The following is a 27823-nucleotide window of genomic DNA, read 5'->3' as shown; positions in this document are numbered from 1 at the left end:
AAAAAATGATTCCCTTTTTCTCCCCTCTCCCTTAATTTTGCATTGCCGTTTATATCCCGTGTCAGAAAGAATTCCCAGGTATTCCTTGCTTGGATTCCAGTTTCTTCAGCTTCCTGAGCGTGTTGAAGCTCCTCGGGGATCCCCCTCTTCCCAGGAGGAAACAGGACAAACCAACCAAAGAAAAATTTATCCAAATATCTTCAGGGACAGCACTTTTTGTGGCTCTGAGATGGGAATTGGGGCTGAGAAACGAGGAGACGTTCCAGTCCATGGAATTCCAAGGGAATCTCAGTGGTTATCTCGGCCTAGAAAATAAAGTCATTTTGAAGCGTTAGAGGAAGAAAGAAGGAACCCCCATCCCAGCAGGAATCAGCCTCAAGAATCCCCTTGGATCTGGGCTTGGCAGAATTGTCCCAGCCATTCCCAACCCTCCAATCTTTGCTCAGGGATGGATAAAACACGGGAAGTAGTGACAGGAGAGGCATTGCCGGGTGGGAATCCAGGGGGAAAGCTCGGCTTTCCAGGAAAACAACCCAGTTCTTGAGCGACTGGAGAGCTTTTCCCGCTTTTCTTTGGCTGTCTTCAGTCTCCCAACAGCAACATCGGAGCTCAGGGATTTCTCTTGGATAACACCTGGATTTCAGGCAGGATTTGATTCCTAAACCGCAAGGATCTGGTGCAGTCTGAGATCCTCATGAGTTTCTAAACCGCAAGGATCTGGTGCAATCTGAGAATCTCATCAGTTCCTAATTCATGAGGATCTGGTTCAATCTGAGATCATCAATTCCTAATCCAGAAGGATTTGATTCAATCTGAGAATCTCATCAATTCCTAATCCAGAAGGATCTGATTCAATCTGAGATCCTCATCAATTCCTAAACCACAAGGATCTGATTCAATCTGAGATCCTCATGAGCTCCTAAACCACAAGGATCTGGTGCAACCTGAGATCCTCATCAGTTCCTAATCCATGAGGATTTGATTCAATCTGAGATCCTCAGGAGCTCCTAATCCATGAGGATTTGATTCAATCTGAGATCCTCAGGAGCTCCTAATCCATGAGGATCTGGTGCAACTTGAGATCCTCATCGGTTCCTAAACCACAAGGATTTGATTCAATTTGAGATTCTCATGACTTCCTAATCCGGAAGGATTTGATGCAATCTGAGATCCTCAAGAGCTCCTAAACCAGAAGGATTTGATTCAGTCTGAGATCCTCATCAGCTCCTAAAGCACGAGGATCTGGTGCAAAAAAAAAAAAAACAAAAAAAAACCCCAAAAAACCCAAGTTATCTTTTTTTAGCTTGTTTAGGTTTTGGTTCAATTGTATCTTGGAACAAAAGTGCCCAAAAACCTGGATGTGACTCCAACTGAACTCCCTCCCTGAGGGGACAGGGAACATAATCACGAGTCCCCCCACAACGGACAGATGTGGGAAAAGTCGGCTCCAAAACCAAAACTGAGCTGGGATCGGCTGGAAAAACAATTCCAGCCAGAGGGAAAAGAATGAAACCCAGCAGAGCAAACCCAAACCAAGCCTGATAAACAAAGGCCCTGCTTTTCCCAGGATCAGCAGATCCTTCCCTGAAGGGATGGAGTTGGTCACCTCCTTCCCCAGGAGCAGGATGGAGAGCTCCAGCCAAAGCCAGCTTTTCCAGGAAAGCGGGAATGAGAGCTCCAGCCAAAGGAAAGTGGGAATGAGAGCTCCAGCCAAAGCCAGCTTTCCCGGGAAAGCGGGAATGAGAGTTCCAGTCAAAGCCAGCTTTTCCAGGAAAGCGGGAATGAGAGCTCCAGACAAAACCATCTTTTCCAGGAAAGTGGGAATGAGAGTTCCAGTCAAAGCCAGTTTTTCTGGGAAAGCGGGAATGAGAGCTCCAACCAAAGCCAGCTTTTCCAGGAAAGCGGGAATGAGAGCTCCAGTCAAAGGAAAGCGGGAATGAGAGCTCCAGCCAAAGCCAGTTTTTCCAGGAAAGCGGGAATGAGGGATGAGCAGGAAACGCCGGCGGCAAAGTTCCCTCGGGGTCGCCGCGGGTTGGACACCACGACTGCCCAAAGCCGGGAAAAGTCCTGGAAAAAGTCTTTTCCCGGGAAATAAATCCCTTTGTCCCGGGGGGTCGGGATGCAGAATTGTGGGAGGCCGTTAATTATCCTCCTGGAAAAGGTTTTGTTGTTCCTTCTTGTCTCTTTTTCCTTCTGGTTTTTCCCTCCTCGGCTTTTTGGAAGTCCCAGGATCCCGGAATACCCCAAATCCAGGGATTTTGAAGTCCACATGAAAAAAATACCCGTCCTTTGAGGATTCCAATGAAATCCAATCAAATATTCCGTGGAAATCAGAGGGAAGACTCACCTGGAATTCAGTTTGCCATGATGTGTTTCACAAAAGCTGGGGAAAAAAAGAGGAAGAGAAGAGTCATCTCTATTTTAAATAAAATCCAATTATATATAATTTTGAATTTCAAAAGAAAAGAAATAGAGGGTTTGATGTAATAATTCCCTTATTCTGTGAATTTTGTTAATTTATTAATTCATGGGATTTGTAAATAGAAGGAGAGCATTGACCCAAATATTTATTAAATGTGTTAATTTTATTATTGTGAACAGGACAGATCAATTAAATCCCCAGGATGGTACAATGGTCACTGGTTACCCTTAAAATAAAATAAAATAAAATAAATAAAAAATAAAATATAATAAAATATAAAATAAAATAAAAATAAAATAAAATATAAAATAAAATAAAATAAAATAAAAAATAAAATGAAATATAATAAAATATAAAATAAAATAAAATATAATAAAATAAAAATAAAATAAAATAAAAATAAAATAATAAAATAAAAAAATAATAAAAATAAAATTAAATAAAAATAAAATAAAATAAAAATAAAAATAAAATAAAAATAAAAATGAAATAAAATATAAAATAAAATAAAATTTTAAAATAAAATAAAAATAAAATTAAATAAAAAATAAAATAAAAATAAATTAAATAAAATAAAACAAGAAAAAAAGAATATGAAGGAAGGAAGGAAAGGAAAGGAAAAAGGAAGGAAGGAAGGAAGGAAGGAAGGAAGGAAGGAAGGAAGGAAGGAAGGGATTAAATGAGTTCTAGAAAAGTAAATGAGAAATTCAAGGGTGATTTCAGGTGGAATCACAAAAAAGAAAATTAAGTAAAATAAAAAATAAAAACTAAAAAATGAAATTAAGGAACTAAAATAAAATAAATAATGAAATGAAATTATATGAAATAAAATGAAATGAAATGAAATAATGAAATAAAATAAAAGCAAAAAAATTAAAATAAAAGAAGTAGATTAAAATAAAGTAAAATAAAATAAAATAAACCTTGATTCAAATAAAATAAAATAATAAAGTAAGATCGAGCACCTTCCACCTTCCATATTTTCTGTCAGCCTCCAAAGGGATGTGAATCCTTTCTTTGAGAGGACAAGGAATTGTGGGATCAGGTAGAAAAAATAGCATTAAAATTTAAAAAATAGGCCAATAAAAGAATAATTTACAGAAAGGACCGTGGTCATTATTTATGGAAAATCGAATTAACCTTCAATAAATAGAATTTACCAGGTGAATTATAGGCTCTGAATCGGTCTGAAATTTGGGAAAGCACAGGTCCTGCTGCAGGTTTTCCATGGATTTGAACTTTTCCAGGATAAATTTAGTAAAGTCTTCAGACCCACCTTCGTAGTTGATGCAACCATTGAAAATAAAAATAAAGAAAAGAAAAGAAACAAGAAAAAAAGGAAGGGAGGAGGGAAGGAAGGAAGGAAGGAAGGAAGGAAGGAAGGAAGGAAGGGATCAAGTGAGTTCCAGAAAGGTAAACAAGAAATTTGAGGGTGATTTCAGGTGGAATCACAAAAAATAAAATTAAGTAAAATATTAAAACAAAAAAAATAAATAAATTAAGGAAATAAAAAAAATAAATAATGAAATGAAAGGAAATGAAATGAAATAATGAAATGAAATAAAATAAAATAAAATAAAATAAAATAAAATAAAATAAAATAGAATAGAATAAAATAAAATAAAATAAAATAGAATAAAATGAAATTAAATGAAATAGAATAAAATAAAATAAAATTAAATTAAAATAAAATAAAATAAAGTAGATTAAAATAAAGTAAAATGAAATGAAATAAACATAGATTAAAGAAAAATAATATTTATGAAAAATCGAATTAACCTTCAATAAATAGAATTTACCAGTTGAATTATAGGCTCTGAATCGGTCTGAAATTTGGGAAAGCACAGGTCCTGCTGCAGGTTTTCCATGGATTTGACCTTTTCCAGGATAAATTTAGTAAAGTCTTCAGACCCACCTTCGTAGTTGATGCAACCGTTGGCATCTTCCTGCCCAGCCATGAGTTTATCGACCTCCTCCTCCGTCAGCCGCTCCCCTGCGCGGAAAACAACAGCCGGGAGCGTCAGCTGGGAATTCCCACATTCCCAAAGGACACGGGAGAGAGAAGACGTTATTTGGGAATTCAGAGAGTCCCAAAGGACACGAGAGAGAGAGAAGACGTTATTTGGGAATTCAGAGATTCCCAAAGAACACGGGAGAGAGAGAGAGAGAAAACATTATTTGGGAATTCAGAGATTCCCAATAAACATGGGAGAGAGAGAGAGAGAGAAAACACTATTTGGGAATTCAGAGATTCCCAATAAACACGGGAGAGAGAGAGAGAGAGAAAACACTATTTGGGAATTCAGAGATTCCCAATAAACACGGGAGAGAGAGAGAGAGAAAACATTATTTGGGAATTCAGAGATTCCCAAAGAACACAGGAGAGAGAAAACAGTATTTGGGAATTCAGAGATTCCCAAAGAACGCGGGAGAGAGAGAGAGAGAGAAAACACTATTTGGGAATTCAGAGATTCCCAATAAACACGGGAGAGAGAGAGGGAGAAAACGTTATTTGGGAATTCAGAGATTCCCAAAGAACACAGGAGAGAGAAAACAGTATTTGGGAATTCAGAGATTCCCAAAGAACACGGGAGAGAGAGAGAGAGAGAGGGAGAAAACATTATTTGGGAATTCAGAGATTCCCAAGGGACATGGAGGAGAGAGAGAGAAAACGTTGTTTGGGAATTCAGAGATTCCCAAAGAACACAGGAGAGAGAAAAGATTATTTGGGAATTCAGAGATTCCCAATAAACACGAGAGAGAGAGAAAACATTATTTTTGGAATTCAGAGATTCTCAAAGATCACGGGAGAGAGAGAGAAAAGATTATTTGGGAATTCCGAGATTCCCAAAGGACACGGGAGAGAAAAACATTATTTGGGAATTCAGAGAATCCCAAAGAACACAGGAGAGAGAAAACATTATTTGGGAATTCAGAGATTCCCAAACAACATAGAGGAGAGAGAGAAAACATTATTTGGGAATTCAGAGATTCCCAAAAAACACGGGAGAGAGAAAACAGTATTTGGGAATTCAGAGATTATTAAAATAAAATAAAATAAATAATAAATAATAAAAAATAAAATAAAATAAAAAAATGAAATAAAGCAAAATGAAATAAAATGAAATGAAATGAAATGAAATAAAATAAAATAAAATAAAATAAAATAAAATTAAATTAAATTAAAATAAAACAAGAAAAGAAAGGAAGGAAGGAAGAAAGGAAGGAAGGAAGGAAGGAAGGGATCAAATGATTCCCAGAAAAGTTAATGAGAAACTCGAGGGTGATTTCAAGGGGAATGACAAAAAATAAAATAAAATTTAAAAAAAAAAATTAAACAATTAAATTAAGGAAATAAAATAAAATAAATAATGAAATTAAATGAAACTAAATGAAATGAAATGAAATGAAATGAAATTAAATTAAATTAAATTAAATTAAATTAAATAATGAAATAAAATAAAATAAAACTAAAACTAAACTAAAATAAAGTACATTAAAATAAAGTAAAATAACATCAAATAAAATAAACATAAATAAAAATAAAATAAAATAAAGTAGATTAAAATAAAATGATAAAGTAAAATTGAACAGATTAAAATTAAAAAATAAAGTAAAATAGAGTAAAATAAAACAAAGTGGATTAAAATAAAATAAAATAAAATGAAATAAAATAAAATAATAAAATAAAATCAAGTAAAATGAAATAAAATAAAGTAGAATAAAATAAAATAAAATTAAATAAAATTAAAAATAAAATAAAATAAAATAAAATAGAATTAAAATAAAATAAAATTAAAATAAAATTAAAATAAAATAAAATAAAGTAAAATAAAATAAAATCAAGTAAAATAAAATCAAGTAAAATAAAATAAAATAAAATAAAGTAAAGTAAAATAAAATAAAATAAAATAAAATCAAGTAAAATCAAATCAAATCAAATCAAATCAAATAAACTACAAAGCTGCAGCAGCCCTTACCCAGGGTAGCCAGGACGTGGCGCAGCTCGGCCCCCATGACCGTCCCGTTGCCCTCCTTGTCGAAGACCCGCAGCCCCTCCACGAAGTCCTCGTAGGTGCCCGTGTCCTTGGTCTTGGCGATGTGCTGCAGCATGGGCAGGAAGGTCTCGAAGTCAATCATCTTGGAGTTCATCTCTGCAGGGACACGGAGGAGAGAAACGTTTGCCTGGAGTCTGTGAGAGTTGAGGGGTCACCGTGGGACACCCACCATGGGACATCAGCCATGGGACATCATCCATGGGACATCAGCCATGGGACATCAGCCAGGGAACATCCACAATGGGACATCAACCATGGGACATCAGCCATGGGACATCATCCATGGGACATCAGCCATGGGATATCAGCCATGGGACATCATCCATGGGACATCAGCCAGGGAACATCATCCATGGGATATCCAGTATGGGACACTCACCATGGGACATCCTCCATGGGACACCCACCATGGGATATCCACTGTGGGATACCCACCATGGGGTACCCAACATTGGACAGTCACCATGGGATACCCACTATGGGATATCCAGTATGGGATACCCAGCTTGGGACACCCACCATGGGACACTCACTATGGGACACTCACTATAGGACATCATCTATAGGACATCCACCATGGGACACTCACCTTGGGACACTCACAATGGGACACCCACCATGGGACACCCACCATGGAACATCATCCATGGAATACCCACCATGGGACACCCACCATGGAACATCATCCATGGGACACCCACAATGGGACATCATCCATGGGACACCCACCATGGAACACCCACCATGGGACACTCACCATGGGACACCCACCATGGGACACCCACCATGGGACACCCACCATGGGACACCCACCATGGAACATCATCCATGGGACACTCACCATGAGACACCCACCACCCCATCCACCATGGGTACAAGAACTGTCCCAAAATTCTGGCTAAAGGGGAGAGAAGAGCACAGAAACAGGGAGGTATTTCTGCAAACTTCCCACACCTTCTCACACATCTTGTGTAGAACAAGCTGTGCCCTCACCACCAGTCCATCCCTTTGTTTTTCGGGATGGCTTTGGAGTATCTGTATTTTTTAGTCAATACACACAAATTCCTGCCATCAAAGCAATTTTAAAAGGGGAAAACTTATCAATGCAAAACACATTGATGGACAGGGTTAAATTAAACTCTTCTCCTCAATTTGTTGACTGCAAGGCCACTTCTTTCCTCATTTATTTTTTGGATTCACAGCCCTTGTTGTCCCAAAATTAACGTCTCTGTCAGAGAGTGACCTTTTCCAAAACACACACACACACAATGGGAGGGCACCAACCTTCTGGTTTGGGTCTGCCCAGCAGCTTCATGACCTCAGCCTGGGTGGGGTTCTGCCCCAGAGCTCTCAGGACATCCCCACACTGGGCATAAGTGATTTTCATCTCCGATTTCGGGGTCCGGTCGAAGAGGGAAAACGCTTCCTTAAATTCTGGGAGGCGAAAAGAGAAGGAGAAATTCATTCCAAAGACAAATCTGCCTGAGCCTTTCATTTTTGAGTTTGGGAGCAGCCTCGATGAGCTTTGTTGCCTCTGTTATCTGCAGGGTTTGGGTTCCTCCTCCCCCAGGTTTTCCGGTTCCATCAGGGATGGGATCGGAGAGGTCGAATATTTTTCTCCTGGTATTTCCTCCTCAGTGAAAGTGCAGAAAACAGGGCAGGAATGGTTGGCCTTGAGAGCTTTCCAGCTCCTTGGGAACACTCAGGAAGGCCCAGGATTCAGCAGGAATTCTGCTCCTGGGATAACTGGATATTGTGTTAAACGTGAGGCGCTCAGAGAGCAACAGGTGAAGGAGCATCTCCATCAGCAGGGAACAAGATATTCCACGAGGAAATACTGGAATTGTGAACAAAAAATGCCATCACAAAGTACTGGAATTATGAGCAAGATATGCCATGAGCAAAAATTGGAATTATGAACAAGATATGCCATGAGTAAAAACTGGAATTATGAACAAGATATACCATGATCAAATATAGGAATTATGAGCAAGATATGTCATGATGAAATATCAGAATTGTGAGCAAGAAATGCCATGATCAAAAACTGGAATTATGAGCAAGAAATGTCATTATCAAGTATAGGAATTATGGGCAAGATATGTCATGATGAAATACTAGAATTATGAACAAGATATACCATGATCAAAAACTGGAATTATGAACAAGATATGCCATGATCAAATATAGGAATTATGAACAAGATATGTCATGATGAAATATCAGAATTATGAGCAAGAAATGCCATGATGAAATACTGGAATTATGAGCAAGAGATGCCATGATCAAAAACTGGAATTATCGCCCAACAAGTGGTTGGTGAGGGAAGGTGAACGTACATGGAAAACCTTATCCCAGAATCCCAGAATCCCAGAACTGGTCAGGTTGGAAGGGACCACTCTGGGTCATCTGATCCCTCGCAAGGCAGCCAGATCCTCTCCACAACATCCTTGGGAACATCCTTGGGAACATCCTCATGTCTCCTCTTCTGGCCCTAAATTGAGGCAGGAACATTCCCGTGGGAGATGGTCCCTGTTCTGCCCCCAATTCCCTGTGGATGTGGTGCCTGGGGACATGGCTTAGTGCTGGACCTGGCAGTGGTGGGTTGGTGGTTGGGCTTGATGATCTTCAAGATCTTTTCCAACCTAAAGAATCCCGTGATTCCAATGGAGTCAGGGCAGGAGCCCAGGACACACCAGTTCCTCAGGTCCCTTCTCCCTGCTGGAGTTGCAGAATCGGAGGAACACCTCAGGGTGCAATAATAGGCTGTTATCCTTTCCTACCCTCCTTGATCCTTTGACTCTGCTGTTATCCTTTATCCTTTACTCCATGGCACCCCATCCACAAATATCCCCTTGGCTTTAAAGCCCTGAATCCCTGAATCCCACCCTTGTCCTGCTGTTGCTCTTCTGCACATATTCCCCTCCCACTTTCCACACACAGTGAGTTTATCCCTCTTTTCCTGAAGTCCTGACCCATTCAGCCACTCAGCCCTTCCCTCTGCACACCGGATTTTCTCCATCTTTCCCTTCTCAATCCCTTCTCCTTCTCATTATCCCACTTCCTCCTTTTTTTCCTCTCTTCTCCTTTGCTTATTCCCCTCTGTTCCTCCTTCAGGATTTGCTTCCCCTCCTTTTCTCCCTCCCTTTTCATTTTTATCGTTCCACTCACATCTTACTCATCTCCTCCTTCATCCAAGACTTTCAAACAACATTTTCTCCCTTGGGACTAATTAACATTCCCTTTGTTTTCTCCTTTGCATTCTCCTCTCCTGGCTCTTTGCTCCTGTCCCTGGTCCCTTTGCCAGCCCCTCACTCCAGCAGAGGGCAACCTTGGATTTTCCAGGGCTCCTTGCTGGCAGTGGGAAGGGCTCAGAGACCCTTTCCCAGGCCTGTCCTGGTGGTCTCAGCTCCTGAGGTGAAGGACAAACCCACCCACCCCCCCGAGCTCCTCATCCACCCACCACTCCCCTCCCCCCTGGCCCCGACTGCCTGAGCAACCCCCAAACATTCCCAACCCATCCCAGTCACTGCCAGCTCACGTTTCCATTTTTTTCCCCTTCTATTTCTATTTTTTTTTTATCATTTGCATTTGCTGACTTGATGCAAATCCCCATCAAAGCAACCAAAGCAGCCTGGCCAGGGTGTCCTCTGCCCTCCTGCAAGCCCCGAAACCACGGGCAGCGGCGATGGATATTTTCAGCTGGCTAATTACCACCCCTCTGCTCATCTTGAACAGCTCCTCTTCTGCCCTTTTCAGCAATTTTCGGGGCTCAAGAGGCCAGAAAGGCAGTTTTATAAATAAATGTGGCCACAAGGGCTGGATTTCACTGGTGGTTGAGGGCACGGAGAGGTGGGTGTGGAGCTTTGCCCACAGCCCGTTCTGCTCCTGAGAGCAACATTTTGGGGACCAGCAGGATAATGAATCCCTTCAGGGACCCCTTGGAGCATCAAAGTCTCCTCCTTAGCAAGAGGAAGGGGGTTGGAGTGTTCTAGAAGGGTTGGAAAGGAGCTTGAGGTGCTGCAGCCTCTGTTTCTCCTCCTCCAGCTCAGTTCAGAGTCAGCTGCCAGAAACCAGTTGGGTCAATGGAGAAGATCAGTGAGATCTAAGGGAGGGGGGAATTCCCATTGCTCTGGGAATATATATGTATTTATATATATATGTATATATTTATATGTATATATTTATATATATATATATATATATAAAAATATATATAAATGTATATAAATATATAAATATGTACAAATATATAAAAATATATAATTATATAATAATATTAAAATATATAATTATTTAAATGTTTATATAAAATATTTATATATTTATAAATAGATATATTTATATATTTAGATAAATATAAATTTATATATATATTTAATATATATAAATATACATGAAAATATATATAATATATATAAATATATATAAAAATATATAAGGGCTGTTGCATCTTATTTTTTTTCATTTTATTTTATTTATATATAAATATATAAATGTAAATATAACTAAATATATATATGTTTATATATAACACATAAAATATATTATATAAACATTTATATATATTTTATACGTTATATATAAATGGATATAAATAGATATTTTATATAAATATATATTATTATATGTTATATATTGTATAAAAATATTTTTATAGATTTTTAAATCTATAAATATATAATAATTTAATATTAATTATATATTAATATATTCGTTTAATATATAAATATATATTATATATACAATATTATATATCGTATATTACATATAATATATATATTACATATATATACATATTATATGTGTATATATAATATATATGTGATATAATATATATTTTATATATATTATTATATATCATATATCATTATATATCATATATAATTATATATTATATATATTATATATTATTATATATAATATATATATTATATATTATATATTACATAGTATGCACTATATATTATTTATTATATTATATATTATATATAGAAAATATATATTTTTATATATAAAATATTATTATAGATATTATTATACATCTATAGATTAAAAAATCCTACATATAAAGGTGTGACAGGTGACCTTGACCTCCTGATGACTTCCTGGAAGAGGAAATTTGGCAAAACAAACAGTGCACAGAGAAGCTGGAAATGAACCCAAGAGCACCCAAAACCCAGAAAAATGGGAGAGAAACTCGACCAACTCCAAGCTCTGAAATTTGGTTGTCAATCTTCTTCCACTGGGGCCACTCCTGGGCAAGGATTTGAGAGAGCCCCGAGGGAATTCCAGACCCGGAGCAGCTCGGCCTCCCCCGGGAGGAAAATCTGCATTTAACAACTCTCAGTGGGGCTGACGACCCCGCTGGGAACCAGAGAACGCCCCGAGGGAGAGGGAAAAAGGGCAAAGAAGCAGAAAAGGGGAGGAGGAACTGAACTGAGGAGCTGCTGGAGGAGCAGGGCTTTCCTGCTCAGCCCCCAGGTGATGTCCAGGCCGTTGGACACTCATGGAAGAACCTCAGGAACAAGCGTGGGATTAACCCCGAGTGGATTTTGGGTTCCTCCCCAGGGCCAGCACACAGGGGGTGACTCTGAGATGCTGCTGGAGCTGCTGGGGAGGGCTCAAACCCTTTCTCACAGCCATTATTTCCTTCCTGCCCCTTGATTTCCCCTCTGGAATTTCCAGGACATCCCATTCCCTAGTCCTGCATTCCCGGTTTTCCCCCAGAGCGTGCGACAAGAGCGAAAGTCAGCTGCAAAAAGAGAAGAAAACGAGGAAGAAGGCACAGCTTTTCATTTCTAGAGATGTCCTGCGTCTGTTCTGCAATCCTGGAGTCGTTTAGGTTGGAAAACCCCTCGGAGATCGTGGAGTCCAACCATTAAACCAGCACTAAAAAGCCACCACTAACCCCAAGTGCCACATCTCCAGGTGTGGTTTTGAGACCTGATCCCCTTTTTGACCACCCTGGATTCCCTCCAACTTTGTCCTTTCCCAGCCATCCCAATGGGCTGGTGGCCAGACAACCATCCCAGTTTTTCTGGACGTGTCTTTTCCCATTCCCTGACGGAATCTCTGGAGCTCGTTCTCCTCGGGCAGAGAGAAAACGAGGCACTAATAAATGAGGAGCGTCCTTTCCAACCCCCAAAACTTCAGCTGAGGAGACTATCCAGATGTTCTGTGCTGCTGGAACGATCCCAAGCTTTGGAGCTCAGAATTGTGCCTCTCCTACGGTTCTCCCATGACTTTGGGACTTGAAAAGGGGCAAATTCCCAGAAATTAAAAGCTGCGTCCAGTCTTGAGTTACTTTTTGAGCTGTTGTTAGAAAATAGAAACTAAAGCCATTAAAGGGGGGCTTGAAAATCCATAATGTTGGAAGCCTGTGGCAAAGCCTGAGCCTCCAGGATATTATGGCATTTTCCAGTACAGAAAATCCCTCCTTCTGTATCTCTCCTCCCTGATTGATTTATTTTTTCCTGTTCCAATTAGCCCATTTTCTGATACCATCTTTTCCAGGCCCTGCCAAGTGCTTAAACACCAAAGCAAAGTTCTCCCAGATGTTTGATTCCATCCATCAGCTATCCTGGAAGTGAAAAAAAGCAGGCTGGTAGCTGAGGGGAAAAAAAAAAGGGGACAGCTGCAGGCACAGCGTTCCCAGATTTCAGGCCTGAGGTTTTGGTATCAGTTTCTTGGGCCGGGACGAAGGTTTTGGAAATTAATGCCGATGTTTTGCTTTGAAAGAAGAAAAAGAAAAGCCATTTCTGTCGTTATTTGCCGGTTTCTGGAGAACTGGAACACATTAAATTGTGATTGAATACAGGGAAAAGTTCTCCAAAGAGGGTTGGGGCACTTTCTCTTGAAAGGATTCATGTTTGGGGTTTTTTTTAGTGTGGTTTTTTTTTTTTTTCTAAAAGTAAAAGCACATCTTTGGAGTGAGGTTTTGGGGGTGTAGCTGCTCTAAACGGTCCATGACTTTCTCCCTTTTCTTTACCAGTTCACCACAGGAATTGGAGGAGGGACAGAGCACAGGAATGAAAGCACAGCTTTCCAAAGGTTGTTCCAATGTCACCCCCCCACCCCCTGCTCATCCCAGCACTTGCCAGCACCTCCCAGGGATGGGATTTATTGTGCAGAGAAGAGAAACATCTTCCTCACCTTCGATCTGGTCGGGGGTGAACTCGACCTGCAAGACACAGAGAGGGAGCAGATCAATGCCAGGGAACTGAGGAACGGGGGGAGACACTGCTGGAGTCTCTGTCTCGTGCTGGTGGGAAGGTCCAGGGAAAAGACCTTCCCCTAGATCAGGTTGTCACATCCAACCTAGCCTTGGACACTTCCAGGGATGGGGCAGCCCCAGCTTCTCTGGGCAACCTGGGCCAGGGCTTTCCCACCCTCCCAGAGAACAATTTCTTCCCAATATCCCACCTATCCCTTCCTTCACCTGCCTGGCTCCTCCTCGTCCTCCATCCCCCGTTGTTCTGCCACCAGAACTCCCCAAAACCCACCAAAGCAAAGGTTTGGCTTCTTGAATTGATCTCCCAGGTCAAAACCCAGCAGTGGAGTCCTTTGGTCTGAACTGAATCCCTTTTTCTGTAATCCTGAGGCCCTGAATGGTTTGGGCAGGAAATATTCAGATTTTCCCAAATGTAGCACGACAGAAACGGGATGCAAAGATCCCACTCTCCCAATTCTGTCTCAAGGGGGTTGTTTTTCTCCACCATTGCAGCCACCACCACCCCAAATACCTCCAGAGAATCCTGGAACAGTTTGGGTTGGAAAGGAGCTTAAGGATCATCCAGTCCCACCCCCTGCCATGGGCAGAACACCTCCCACCAGCCCAGGTTGCTCCAACCTGGCCTTGGACATTCCAGGGATCCAGGGGCAGCCACAGCTTCTCTGGCAAATCCATTCCAGTCCCTCCCCACCCTCCCAGCCAGGAATTCCTTCCCAATCTCCCACTTAACCTAAACCTGCCCTCTTTCAGCTGAAGGTCATTCCATCCCAGGGATGGAACAGCACAAACTGCCAACCCCCCAGCAAATCCACTCCATCCTCGGGCACTTCCAGCTCCTGAAAAATCAAAGAGTAGCTGAACCTCTTCAAACTGTCACAGCTCCTGCCCTGCAGCTGTCTTGGAAAAGAAACAGGATCGAGCTGCCAAAGAGTCCCTGTGATAACAGAGGGGACAGAGAGAGCTCTGCTTTTGTTTTCCAACACTCATAGGGTTCCCAAAATAATCCCTCTGTAACCCAGGACCACTTTCCAGTGAGCCAAAACTTCCCTGTAGAAAATTAGAGAGTTCCAGAGTGGTTTGGGTTGGAAGGGACCTTAAGGATCATCCCATCCCACCCCCTGCCATGGGCAGGGACACCTTCCACTCTCCCAGGTTGCTCCAACCTGGCCTTGGACACTCCCAGGGATCCAGGGGCAGCCACAGCTTCTCTGGGCAACCTGTGCCAGGGCCTCCCCACCCTCCCAGCCAGGAATTCCTTCCCAATACTCTCCCTGATATCCACTGTGTGGTCTGACAAGCACAGCCCCATCAAACCCCCGGGCAGGCAGAGAAAGCAGAAGTGAGAAATGAGTTTCTAAACCTGCATTTCCAAGCCCTGTGGATGTGGCACTTGGGGACGTGGGGCAGTGGTGGCCTTGGCAGTGCTGGGGGACGGTTGGACTCCGGGATCTTAAAGGTCTTTTCCAACCTAAACCAATCTTTGATCCCAGGATAATTTCCTGACTCCCATCTCCGTCCAACCCACGACCTGTGTGGTTCCCCTTCCCGCAGGGAACACCCACCACTGCCTTTTCCCATCCTGTCAGCACAAACTCCAGGGAAAAATGCACCCTGAAAAGGTTTGGGGAAACCCAATTTTTTTATTTCTCCCCCCATCCCTGCTCTCGTTTCTCTCACCAATTTTTCCCCATCTCCACGTTGAGATGGAGCTGGTTTATGGGAGGAATAAATACTCCTTACATCCTTACAGTCCAGCTTTCCAGCAATTTGGGAAGAGTTAGCACATTGTCCAGGGCCTTGTGCATGTTCTGAGCCGGGCATTTAATTTCAATTTAATAGTTATTGCACGTTACACAAATGGTGATTAAAACCACATTGGTGGAGGTTTCGCAGCTATGTGAGAAATGCAGATCTTATTACGGGGCTGCTCCACATCCAGGGCGTGTTTGGAACGACTCCCTGCTCTTCCAGGGGCAGATTGGAGAGGGGAACAAAGGCTGGGAATGGCTGGAGGGATGATGGGAACGCTGCGTGGAGGGGGAAGTTCTCCCTTCCCGCCCTGGCACACGCACCTGGAGCACGGGACAGCCACGAGGAGATTCAGACAAAACCCCCCCCCAGACACAATTAGGGACACCAACCAAGCTTTTTGAGCCACAGCCACCCCAGGAGCAGACAAAGATCTTGGCTGAGATCTCGGAAGATGAGTTCTCAGAAGATGAATCTCCAGGGCAGGAGGTTTTTCTGCAAAGGATTTCTAGGGCAGGACTTGCTGCAGAGCCCTGAAAACCCCCCAAAAACTATCAAAGCACGACCTATTTATCATTCTCTCACCCCCTCTTTTTTCCAGTTGAGGGTTTGGTTTGCTGTTGCTGCAAAGAAACGGCCTCGAGTTGCACCAGAGGGGGTTAAATTGGATTTTAGGACAAATTTCTCCATGGAAAGGGTTGTCAAGCATTGGAATGAGCTGCCCAGGGCAGTGGGGGAGGTTCCCATCCCTGGAAGTGTTCCAGAAACCTGGGGATGTGGCCCTCGAGGAGGTGATTTAGTGGTGGGTTGGTGGTTGGACTTGATGATCCTCAAGGTCTTTGCTGCCCTTTGTGATTCTGGGCGAGTCCCTTCAGTGATAAAGCAGAAATAATGTAATAAAAAACCACTTCTCGGGTCCTGGTTGGTCTGAGATAAGGACTGGAAAGGGAAAACCCAGCAGGAAAATGAGAATGGTGTTGAAATCACCCCATAAGAGCAGAGCAAACCCTTCCAATCCACCTCTTCTCACCTGCCCCCGTCTTTGCTTTGCACAATTTGCACCAGTTTGGTCCAAACACCCAAAGAAGTGGTGGCTGCCCCAGCCCTGGAAGTGTCCAAGGCCAGCTTGGAGCAACCTGGGCTGGTGGAAGGCGGGATGAGATGATCTTTAAGGTGCCTCCAGCAATCCAGACCCACCAAAGCTGCAGCTTTGTCTTTAAAGGCTCCAAAATCCGTCAGATTTTTCTCTTTAATTGCAGAGAAGTTGTTCCCTGGCAGCTGCACAACAAAGGAGTGGAAGAGAGAACTGCCCCTCCAAAAAATGCTGAAAAAAAATAACAATATCATCCTGGATTTTAGGGGCCACTGAGCAGTTCCCAAATTTTAGGGGGGGGGGGGAGAAAGTCATTTTCATTAAGAATGAAAACAGGTTTGGGTTTTGTCTTCCACTTGATGACAGTTTTAGTTGGAAATGAGGGAGAAAAACTGTTCCAGATTGGTTAAAATGTTCTCTTTAGCCCAAACTGAAGTGATTCCAACCCTTAACGATTTCAGGGTATTTTTTTTTTTCTATATAAGAAGGAAAGAACCCTCAGAGATTAATAATTGCTTCAGATCAAAACAATCCAAACAGGGGAATTAATTTTAAAAAGCTGAAACCAGTCATTTTCTTTATCCTTCTCAGATTTTTATTGGAAAGCCCTTTGCCAAAATCTCGGGTGTATTTGCCAAATATTCTGGTCCCACCAAAAGTGCCTTTTTGAAGTATTTTTCTGGGGAAACATCCCCCAGCTCTGTGGAAAAGGGAGATACACAAGGATTGGCTGGCCCAGAAAATCCAGCTGGAAAATTCCCTTGATTTCCAGGGTTTGGAGCTAAGGAGGAGTGGGACATCCACAGAGGGATTTTAATCCATCCCTGTGTTTTAATCCGTCCCTGCTCAAGGTTTGATTGTTTCTGGGTCTTAATCTGGATCTCTTGGGGGTCATCTGGTGGTTTGAGTCATCCCATGTCCCCTCTTCCCATGAAATGTTTTACTGGATCATGGAATCATGGAATGGTTTGGGTTGTAACGGACCTTAAGGATCATCCAGTGCCACCTCCTGCCATGGGCAGGGACACCTTTCACTAGTCCAGGTTGCTGCAACCTGCCCTTGGGCACTTCCAGGGATCCAGGGGCAGCCACAGCTTCTCTGGGCAACCTGTGCCAGGGCCTCACCTCCTTCCTAGCCAGGAATTCCTTCCCAATATCCCATCTATCCCTGCCCTCTGGCAGTGGGAAGTCCTTCCCTACGTCCCATCACGCCATGTCCTTGTCCCCAGTCCCTCTCCAGCTCTCCTGGAGCCCCTGAGGCACTGGATGACCATCCCCAGCCATGGATCCATGTGGGATCACGTTCATGGAGTCACGGAATTCTACAATGGTTTGGGTTGGAAGGGAACTTAAAGATCATCTCATTCCACCCCCTGCCATGGGCAGGGACACCTTCCACCATCCCAGGTTGCTCCAACCTGACCTTGGACACTTCCAGGGATCCAGGAGCAGCCACAGCTTCTCTGGGCAACATGCCAGGGCTTGAGATGGGAGCACAAGAGCCCCTCATTCAGCACTGGAATGGTGGGAATACTGCACTGACCAGAGGTGGTAACTGGACACAGCAACGTTTGGGGGAAATACCCCCCAGTTACATTTTCCATGTTTATTTTGTGCCAGTGGTGTGGGTCAGGGAAGGAGGGTTGGATGAGACCATTCACCCCAAACATACCTGGGCAGCTCTTGGATCCATCCCTCGGGTCAAAATCCATCAGTGGAACCCTTTAGTCTGAATTAAATCTCTTTTCATGTAATCATGGAATTCCAGACTGGTTTAGGTCGGAAAGGACCTTAAAGATCATCCCATTCCAACTCCCTGCCACGGGCAGGGACACCTTCCACTAGCCCAGGGTGCTCCAACCCGGCCTTGGACACTTCCAGGGATCCAGGGGCAGCCACAGCTTCTCTGGGAAATCCATTCCAGTCCCTCCAAACCCTCCCAGTCAGGAATTCCTTCCCAATATCCCAGCTAAATTTATCCTCTTTCAGTTAAAACCATTCCCTGTGTCCTGTCTCTCCATCCCTTGGCCCCAGTCCCTCTCCAGCTCTCCTGGAGCCCCTTCAGGCCCTGCCAGGGGCTCTCAGCTCTCCCTGGAGCCTTCTCTTCTCCAGGGGAACCCCCCCAGCTCTCCCAGCCTGGCTCCAGAGCAGAGGATTTGTGGGATCAAGGTTGTGGATTTTTTCCTAACCCCACAATTCCACTTCCAGGCGCTGATTCACTCCTGTCAGGGAAGCTGCCAAATTCCTGTCAGCCTGGGCCCAGCTGCTCCCAACAGAGGCACAGGAGGGAGGAAGGTGCTCTCTCCACTATTCCAAGCTGTCCCACCATCCCAGCCTGGCTGGGAACACCCTGTGCTTCCAGACTGACAGGGAGCGGGATAAATAAAGGAGGGAAGGAAGGAGCGGAGCTGCCTTTGGAAGCGCCAGGACAATTTAATTCCCCTTCTCTCTGGAGTCCATCCAGGAGCACTGAGGCAAATCGTTAGTGGGGAATGAGAAACTTGAGCATCACCTGAATTTTATGTGCCAGGCAAATCCTGGGAAAAGACCTGTGGAAGCTGCAGAGAGCAGACTCTCACAGGGAAAAAGGCTTTGGAGAGGGAACAGAGCCCTGGAATGTCCAACCCCTGCACCCCGTGACAAGGAGAGAATGGGAGACAGGGGGAGGAAACGCTGTTTATAGAGGGAAAATGTTGTGCCATGGACTTCACCTGGTGGGAATTTGGAGGGGGATCCCTCTCAAAGCATTTGCTTCCCACCAGGACCTGAAATCCTCAGGTCAGGGTTTCCCGAAAGAGGACCAGAGATGCTGAATTTGGATTCCCACCAGGACCTGAAATCTCCAGGTCAGGGTTTCCCAAGGAAGGACCACAGACAATGAATTTGAGTTCCCACCATGTCCTGAAATGCTCAGGTCATTTATTCCCTAAGAAGAACCACAGATACTGAATTTGGATTCCCACCAGGACCTGAAATCCTCAGGTCAGGTTTTCCCTAAATATTCCCACAGATACTGAATTTGGATTCCCACCAGGACCTGAAATCCTCAGGTCAGGTTTTCCCTAAATATTCCCACAGATACTGAATTTGGATCCCTTCAGGACCTGAAATCTCCAGGCCAGGGTTTCCCTAAAAAGGACCACAGATACTGAATTTGAATCCCCACCAGGACCTAAAATCCTCACGTCATTTTTTTCCCTAAATATTCCCACAAATACTGAATTTGGATTCCCCCACGACCTGAATTCCTCAGGTCAGGGTTTCCCTAGGAAGGACCACAGACACTGAATTTGGATTCCCACCAGGACCTGAAATCCTCAGGTGAGGTTTTCCCTAAGAAGGACCATGGATAGTGAATTTGGATTCTCACCAGGACCTGAAATCTCCAGGTCAATTTTCTCTAAATATTCCCACAAATACTGAATTTGGATTCCCCCATGTCCTGAAATCATCCTCAGGTGAGATTTTCCTAAGGAAAGACCACAGATACTGAATTTGAATTCCCACCAGGACCTGAAATCTCCAGGTCAGGTTTTCTCGAGGAAGGACCACAGATAATGAATTTGAATTCCCACCAGGACCTGAAATCTCCAGGTCAGGTTTTCTCGAGGAAGGACCACAGATAATGAATTTGAATTCCCACCAGGACCTAAAATCCTCATGTCATTTTTTCCCCTAAATATTCCCACAAATACTGAATTTGGATTCCCCCATGACCTGAAATCCTCAGGTCAGGTTTTCCTTAAATATTCCCACAAATACTGAATTTGGATTCCCCCATGACCTGAAATCCTCAGGTCAGGTTTTCCTTAAATATTCCCACAAATACTGAATTTGGATTCCCCCATGACCTGAATTCCTCAGGTCAGGGTTTCCCAAGGAAGAACCACCACAGGCTGCTGAGTTTGGATCCCCTGCAGCTCCACAAGGATGAGGGATGGAACAAACCCAGGATTTCCTTTCAACCACGGCAAAGATTCCCCAGGTTCAGCCTCCTGCAGGTCTGTTCCCCTCCATGGGCAGCCCAGAGCCAGGATTTTGGAGCAGAATCATCCTTTCTTTTACAGCTAAAATCCAACAGCCAACACCTAGAGTTTGGAAAAGTGCCCAGGACTGGCAGAAATCCAAAGAAGCAGCACCAGATCCGTGCAGTCCTGGAGCACACGTTGAAAGAGCCATTTGCTGCTCACTAAATTAAAAATAAATCACAAGAAGCTCCCAGAAGAGCAATTCTCCTTAACAAGAACTGGGACTCGGAGGCAAATCCCAGAGAATTCCAAGGGAAACATTTCCTACCAACTCCCAATGGTGTCTCTTGTCTTTCTTTGCTAAAATTTCAGTCCTTTTTTTCCTCCAGACTTGCTCCTCAAATTCCTCAGGCTCAGGAAGGAACCTCGGAGAGAGGAGGAGGCCCAGCCTGGGCTTGCTCTGCCCTGGCAGGTGTTTGCCCAGCTCCAAAACCTTCCCAAACCTGAGCCCACAGCAGGGAAACTTCTCCCTCAAAATGTTCCTGCTGAGCTGCTCCGAAGGCCAACAATAACACTGGGAGGGACAATGGAAACGGGCAGCACCTGGAAGGGATAAAACCACGGGAAAAGGAGCCTGGAGAGGGAAAAGGAGCCTGGAGAGGGAAAAGTGAGAGGGTGTCGGGAGGTTGAGAACGTGCAGGGGCCACCTTGAGCTGGCTGGAGAAACTTGGGCTGGTGGGAGCTGTTCCTGCCCATGGAATGAGGGAGAGTGAGAATTAAGGGCTTTTCCAAGCCCCAAACACTCCAAGATTCCATGGTAGCTCAGGGATACAGGATGGGATGCTCTGCTTGGAACGGGGAAAACAACGGGAGAGACTGGAGGGGGCTGAAGAAGGGGGGGTCAGGCTGGTTTTGGGGTCCAGCAAAGCTCAGACCAACATCAATCCCAAAGGGAAACATCCCGGGAGTGAGAGAAGATAGGGAAGAGCTGGAAAAATCCCTGGAGAAGGGAACAGCCAAGTGACATTGATGATGATGAGTGACGGTCCAGCTCTTTCTAACATCAAAGCCCAGCCCAAATTTTACCAGCAGGGCCTTCCAACATCCCTCTTCTTGGGAATGGGAGCGGAGATTCCTGGCTGGAAGTCACTCCAGAGGGATTTGCCCACTGTCCTCAGACTGGGTGAGTGACATCAACCTCTATTTAATAACTGGGTTTGCTTTCATCCCATTTTTAATGTAATTGCTTCACTATTGCTTCCCTATATTTTAATAGTTTATATATTATATATATTTTCCCTATATTTTAATAGTTGTTGTAGCTCCTATGCTGGGTAGGGAATAATTCTGTTTAAGATCTTTTTTTTTGCCTAATTTGTAGGTCCTTAATAAATCATGTACATTTCTAGAAATATGTTATTTTATAAATATATCTGTAAAGCTATCTCTAAAGATATTTTATAGATAAAAATATAGATAAAAATATAAATATATAAATATATGTAAATATAAATATATGTAAATATAAATATATATGTAGATATAAACTTATAAATATATAAATTATAAATATATAAACAAATGTTAAAACATACAAATAAATATATATAAAAATAAATATAAATACATAAATTATAAATATATAAATAAATATAAAATATATATAGAAAATATATAAAAATAAATATAAATATATAAATAAATATAAAATATATAGAAAAATATATATTAAAATAAATATAAATATGTAAATAAATGTAAATATATAGAGATATAAATATATAAATAAATGTAAGTATATGTAAATATATAGAAATAAATATAAATATATATAAATAAATATAAATATATAAAAAATAAATATAAATATATATATTTACTGTCCTTGATCCTGTGGGACAAAGGTGTCCAAAGACTCAGTCACAACCTTGTACATAAACCCTTGACCTCCCCAAAATCCTTTCCCAAAAATAACCCCTGACTGCTTTTTTTCCCCAGCATTCCCGGGAGCTGCTACAACAATCCCAGGGAGCAACGACCCAGGAAAACAGGGATAACTGTTAGGGATGACTCCAAATGGCAAACTGGGCCTTTTCCAGCTCCTCCCATTTTCCAGCTGTCTCCTCGTGGCTTCTTTGCCCCCTGCACACGTCAGCTCCGACAATTTTAGCTGCTGGAATGCTGGCACCCAAATTCCCACCTCATCCCCCTTTATCCCTTTATCCCCCTCTCCCAAGGGTGACTCAACCCATCCCGAGATAGTTTAGCCAGGGATAAAAACCCTGGATCAGCTTCTCCCTGCTGATTATTGGGGATTCAAGGTCAAGGATCAGCTTTTCCCTGGAGAAATCCAAAGGGGAAAATCCCAATTGCTGCATCCAGGAGAAGAATTAATCCCATTTTGCCTCAGCCTTCCTGGTTTTTAGGGAATTTCTGGCAAAACAGCCTCCCTGCTAAAGGTGGGAATGAATGAGATCCATGGAAAAGACAGTCTTCCTGCCACCAAATCTCTTCAGGACAATTTGTTCCTTAAAAAAAAAGAGGGCCAGGGATCATCATTCCTTAAAAAAAAAAGGTTTTTTCATGGATTCAGCTCAATTCTCATAGAAAGAAAAAGAAAGAAAGCCCCCCAAAAAACCCTCTTTTTAATGAGTTGCAAAAAAAATCCGCTCTCAAATTTGGAAGGTCTTTGTGGAAATTTCCCACAGTTGGATCAAATCCAACGGGAATGTTCGTGTGAGGAACATGAAAAATGTTGGAATAACGGGGTTCATTGAGGGGATACATCTCATATTTAGGCCCCTGGAATTGGCAGCACAACAGAGGCACAAAACAACCCAGGACCATCCAACAGGGGGAGAAAGATAATGGGAAAAAATTCCAGTGGGATTCTGGGTGGAAAAAATAAGGTTCTTGGATCATTATTTTGATTTATGAAAGTCAGGAAAATTGAAAGGAGAGGCACTTTTCTCTGCCACAGAAACATTTTTTAGTTTTGAAATTTTTTAGTATTTTTTAGTAAAAAAGATGCCTAAAAATTCCAAATAGAAAACTGTGTCATAAGGTGGGAGAATAAACTGAAATAATTTGATATATTGACATCCAAAGATGCATTTCCATCAGTTTTTTACATTTTTGTTCAATGCAAGGTTGCTTTTTTCACCTTTTTTTTTTTTTACCCCAGATTATTTTCTCCCTGCAAACCAGACCCGATTTGATCCCACAATGCAGAAAATGGCACCTCTGGAGAATTTTAAAACCCCTCCAAATGATTTTTTTTTTCCAAACCTTTTCCCACGATCCTGGGGAGGAATTTTGACCTCCAGCAGCTGCCCTGAGCTGGATTGATTTATTTTTAATTTTTATTTTATTTTTATTTATTTTTTATTTATTTTTTTAATTTTTTAATTAAGACGTTAAAATTAATTTTAAATTAATTTTTTTATTAAAAAATTCCCAGGAAAACCTGTTTAGAAAATACCAATTCTCCTTTCAGTGAGTTTGAGGACAAAAATGCCCCAAATCAAAGCTTTCCCCACTCCAGTTTGGCATGGAAAACCAATGGAATATTCCCTGAAGGGCTGTTATCACCCCAGCACTGGATGTGGATTGATTTATTATTAATTAGGAATTTTTTAGCACTTTATAAAACACAATAAAAACCATTAATTGCAAAACGTGTTGGAGGGAAAAAAGAACAATTTGCAAAAATAAGTGTTCAGAACGAGGTCAGAAAACCACCCAGAAATCGTTTATTTTGAGTCCTGAGTGGATGAAAATGGATTTGATGGGCCTGGGATTGTGTGGACTAGAAAAATATGTCTATTTTTGAGGTTTGGGGGTTTTTTTAAAATTTAAATAATTTTTTTAATTATATAATTTAAAAAAAAAAAATTTAGATTTTTTTTTAATTGCATTATTTTAAATTATTTAAATTCAATTTTTTTCAAAAATTCTTTTTAAAATTAATTTCAATTTAATTTCGATTTAATTTCGATTTAATTTCAATTTAATTTCAATTTAATTTTGATTTAATTTCGATTTAATTTCAATTTAATTTTGATTTAATTTCGATTTAATTTCAATTTAATTTCGATTTAATTTCAATTTAATTTCAATTTAATTAAATTTTCTCTCCAGGACTCAGCTGCCCTTTCATTCCCCAGTGTCACAGGATCCCAGAGGATTATTCCCACAATGTCACTGTATCCTGGCCTTCTCCCCCTGCTCCTTTTACAGGCAGGAATGTGAAGTCCAGAGGTGTTGGAGGGAGCTGATCCCACCACACACCGCTCATCCAAGGTCATGGAATTCCTTCCCACTGACTCTGGAGTCCTTTCCAAACTATCCCAAGGTTGAATCCCTTCTAATCCGACTTTTTGATATAATTTGATTTATATTATATATATATATATTTTTTTTTTTTTCCCACCGGGAATTAACATTAAAGATTTCCAAGGTTTTTGTGATTCCTCTGCTGGGAATTCCCAGCTGTGGGATTGGATCCCGTGGAGAAGAGGGAAAGGATTCCCAGGCAGGACCTGCCGTGCTGAGCTCAGGGGGGACACCGAGACAGAGCAACTTATTCCCTTTCTTAGGGAGTTTCCACCTTTTCCTGAAAGGGAAAACTGGGGTTTGAGCAGTTGGAATTTTCAGCACTTGGAATTGGTCGGTTTGGGGAAAAGAAGGATCCAGGGAGAGCTGAGAGCCCCTTCCAGGGCCTGAAGGGGATGAGGGATGGAGGGACAGGACACAGGGAATGGCTTCAACTGACTGGGAAGTTGGATGGGATATTGGGAAAGAATTCCTGGCTGGGAGGGTGGGGAGGGACTGGAATGGATTTCCCGGAGAAGCTGTGGCTGCCCCTGGATCCCTGGAATGTCCAAGGCCAGCTTGGAGCAACCTGGGCTAATGGAAGCTGTCCCTGCCCACTGGATGAGCTTGGAGGTCCCTTCCACCCAAACCATTCCCTAATTCTCTGATTCCATAATTATTCGGTCCAAATCCCCACGAAAAAGAAACCCGGGAGAGGCTGCAAAGCTCCTTTTCCCCAAGGGGCAAAGCCTTTTCCCAAAGGACAATTCCCAAAGGACAATTCCCAAAGGACAATTCCCGAAGGACAATTCCCAAAGGACAAGGCTCTGCAAAGGAATCCCGCTGTGTCTGGCAGTGTTTATCCCTCATTTACTGCGGGAAAGCTGCTCCTGGATCTCTGGCATTGCCCGGGAATGGTGCACAGGGAGCAAAGGGAATGTTCATTTTTCCATCTTTATTTCTTTCTTGCATTTTTAGGAGTCAAAAGGTCACCCTTGGATGGGCCATTTCACGGTCACTTCCAGAGGAATAGAGAAGTTCTTTTTCCTTATCATTTTCAGGGAGAAATTTCTCAGATCTCCAGTAAAAGTTCAATTCCCATGGGGAAAAAAACCAAAAAAAGTGCATTTGAAAGGGAAAATGGTCTCCAGCATCGTTTCACTGGAATTCCCTAATTCCTGGCTTTAAAACCTGGAGTGTTTCCTGAACACTGGCAGTTCCCTGCCAATGGGGTGGTTCACTGAGAGGGCAATTTAATTAATTTATTTCATCTAATTCTAAGTGGGCATCCAAAATCCTAAAGGACAAATTAATTATTTTGTCTAATCCCAAATTAGGTAAATCAGGATCAGAGGAGCGACCCCAAATTCTCTGAAAAGTTGTTTCTGAAATGACCCTGGAAAGGAGGAGAAGGAGAAGGAGAAGGAGAAGGAGAAGGAGAAGGAGAAGGAGAAGGAGAAGGAGAAGGAGAAGGAGAAGGAGAAGGAGAAGGAGAAGGAGCAGGAGAAGGAGAAGGAGAAGGAGAAGGAGAAGGAGAAGGAGAAGGAGAAGGAGAAGGAGAAGGAGAAGGAGAAGGAGAAGGAGAAGGAGAAGGAGAAGGAGAAGGAGGAGGAGAAGGAGGAGGAGAAGGAGAAGGAGGAGGCTCTTGCCCTTTGGAGGAATCCTTGGGGCAGGACCTGGAAGCAGCAGGTCATTCAGGAACTCTGGATTTTTTTTCCAAGTTTCTCTCTGCCTTCCAAAACACACCACTCCTTTCTGTTGGGTTTTTCTGGAAAACCAAAGGGGGTTTTCCTGCCTCACTCCCAGGCTGTTGCTGTCAAACCAGGCCAAGAGAAATGAATTCCAAGCCTAGGAATGATCCAGCCTCGGCCCTTGGATGGGCAATGGTCAGCCCTGAGCACAGCCCAACCTTCCTGCAACTTCCCTGCAGAGGAAAAACAAGCTTCCTGCTGGGATCAGCGGGAATAAAACGGGCTCCTTTGAGGATACAACAGGTCGGAACCCCCTCAGATCAAACAATCTTCAGCTCTAAGCTCTGTGTTCAGCAGAGCCCTCGCTGACTGTGCTGGGAAGGAATTCCTGGCTGGGAGGGTGGGGAGGGACTGGGATGGATTTCCCGGAGAAGCTGTGGCTGCCCCTGGATCCCTGGAAGCGTCCAAGGCCAGCTTGGAGCAACCTGGGCTAATGGAAGCTGTCCCTGCCCACCGGATGAGCTTTAAGGTCCCATCCACTCCATCCTTAATTCCTGTGGAAATGGCCTTGGCTGCTCATTTTCTGCCCAAATCCACCGGCTGATTTTGGGGAATGTTCCTCTCCCAGCATCCCAAACCCCCCCCCAGCCCATTCCCCAGCTGCCGGGACACCACCTACTTTGACCGAAGCCGGGTTGAACTCCACTTCTTTTTTGGGTTCTGGTTCTGCCGGTTTAGGCGCCGGTTTGGGTTCTTCTTTCTTAGGCTCGGCCTTCTTAGGCTCGGGCTTCTTGGGGGCCATGCCGGGGCTGCCTCGGGAAGGCACGGGAGGAGCGCGATGGAAGCGAGGAGGAGGCGCTGCCGCGGGATGAAGCACACGCGGGGCTTTATCCCCGTGCCCTGCCGGGGTTTTATCCCCGTGCCCTCCCGGCGTGCCAGCCCCGTCACACGCCCCCCTGGCACAATGGGGGCACTGCTATAAAAGGACAAGACACTGCCCGGCTATTTTGGAGCCCCCCCGGGCGTTGTTCCCAATTAGCACCTCCATGGAAAGAGAGATGCTGGGGGGGGGGTTTAGGGCTCAGACAGGGGAGAGGTCGGGCTTATCCTCCCCCCTCCAGCCATCCCGACACTGCCATTCCCACAGCGGGAATTTTTCCAGCCTGGATGCCCCCCCCGGCCTTTGTGGTGCTGCGGCACGTTCCAAGATAAGCCCGGGTTTATATTTAGAGCCGAGGATGCGGCTCGGTGGGAGGCCGAGCATCCGCCGATCGGCCGGGGCACAATTCACGTC

The 27823-nt window shown here is 43.1% G+C and overlaps 1 protein-coding gene across 2 annotated transcripts; it reads right to left on the bottom strand.

Moving 5' to 3' along the window:
• Nucleotides 1-27406, bottom strand: LOC113989355 (myosin light chain 1, cardiac muscle). 2 transcript variants are annotated; one of them, XM_039390374.1, is made up of 7 exons: nucleotides 27209-27406; nucleotides 13636-13663; nucleotides 7765-7914; nucleotides 6403-6576; nucleotides 4338-4415; nucleotides 2348-2383; nucleotides 1-305 (listed from the first exon to the last, which is right to left on the bottom strand). In XM_039390374.1, the coding sequence occupies exons 1-6, from the start codon at nucleotides 27329-27331 to the stop codon at nucleotides 2355-2357; spliced, it is 582 nt and encodes a 193-aa protein (XP_039246308.1). In that variant the 5' UTR covers nucleotides 27332-27406; the 3' UTR covers nucleotides 1-305; nucleotides 2348-2354. The 2 variants fall into 2 exon arrangements, with proteins under 2 accessions (XP_039246308.1, XP_039246309.1); XM_039390375.1 differs by lacking the exon at nucleotides 27209-27406 and adding an exon at nucleotides 16494-16501.
• Nucleotides 27407-27823: the final 417 nt, after the last annotated feature.

This window comes from Pipra filicauda, unplaced genomic scaffold (assembly GCF_003945595.2).
Source record: "Pipra filicauda isolate LSUMZ 115617 unplaced genomic scaffold, ASM394559v2 scaffold818_size85261_pilon, whole genome shotgun sequence".
Classification (NCBI taxonomy): domain Eukaryota; kingdom Metazoa; phylum Chordata; class Aves; order Passeriformes; family Pipridae; genus Pipra; species Pipra filicauda.
The sequence above is the reverse complement of the archived record's forward strand: the minus strand, read 5'-3'. Positions and strand labels throughout refer to the sequence as shown.

Coding starts and splice junctions, on each gene's coding strand:
- LOC113989355 (XM_039390374.1), bottom strand. CDS start 27,331: ATGGCCCCCAAGAAGCCCGAGCCTAAGAAGGCCGAGCCTAAGAAAGAA. Junction 13,664..27,208: donor TCAACCCGGCTTCGGTCAAA/GTAGGTGGTGTC, acceptor TGTGTCTTGCAG/GTCGAGTTCACCCCCGACCA. Junction 7,915..13,635: donor CACCCCCGACCAGATCGAAG/GTGAGGAAGATG, acceptor TTCGCCTCCCAG/AATTTAAGGAAGCGTTTTCC.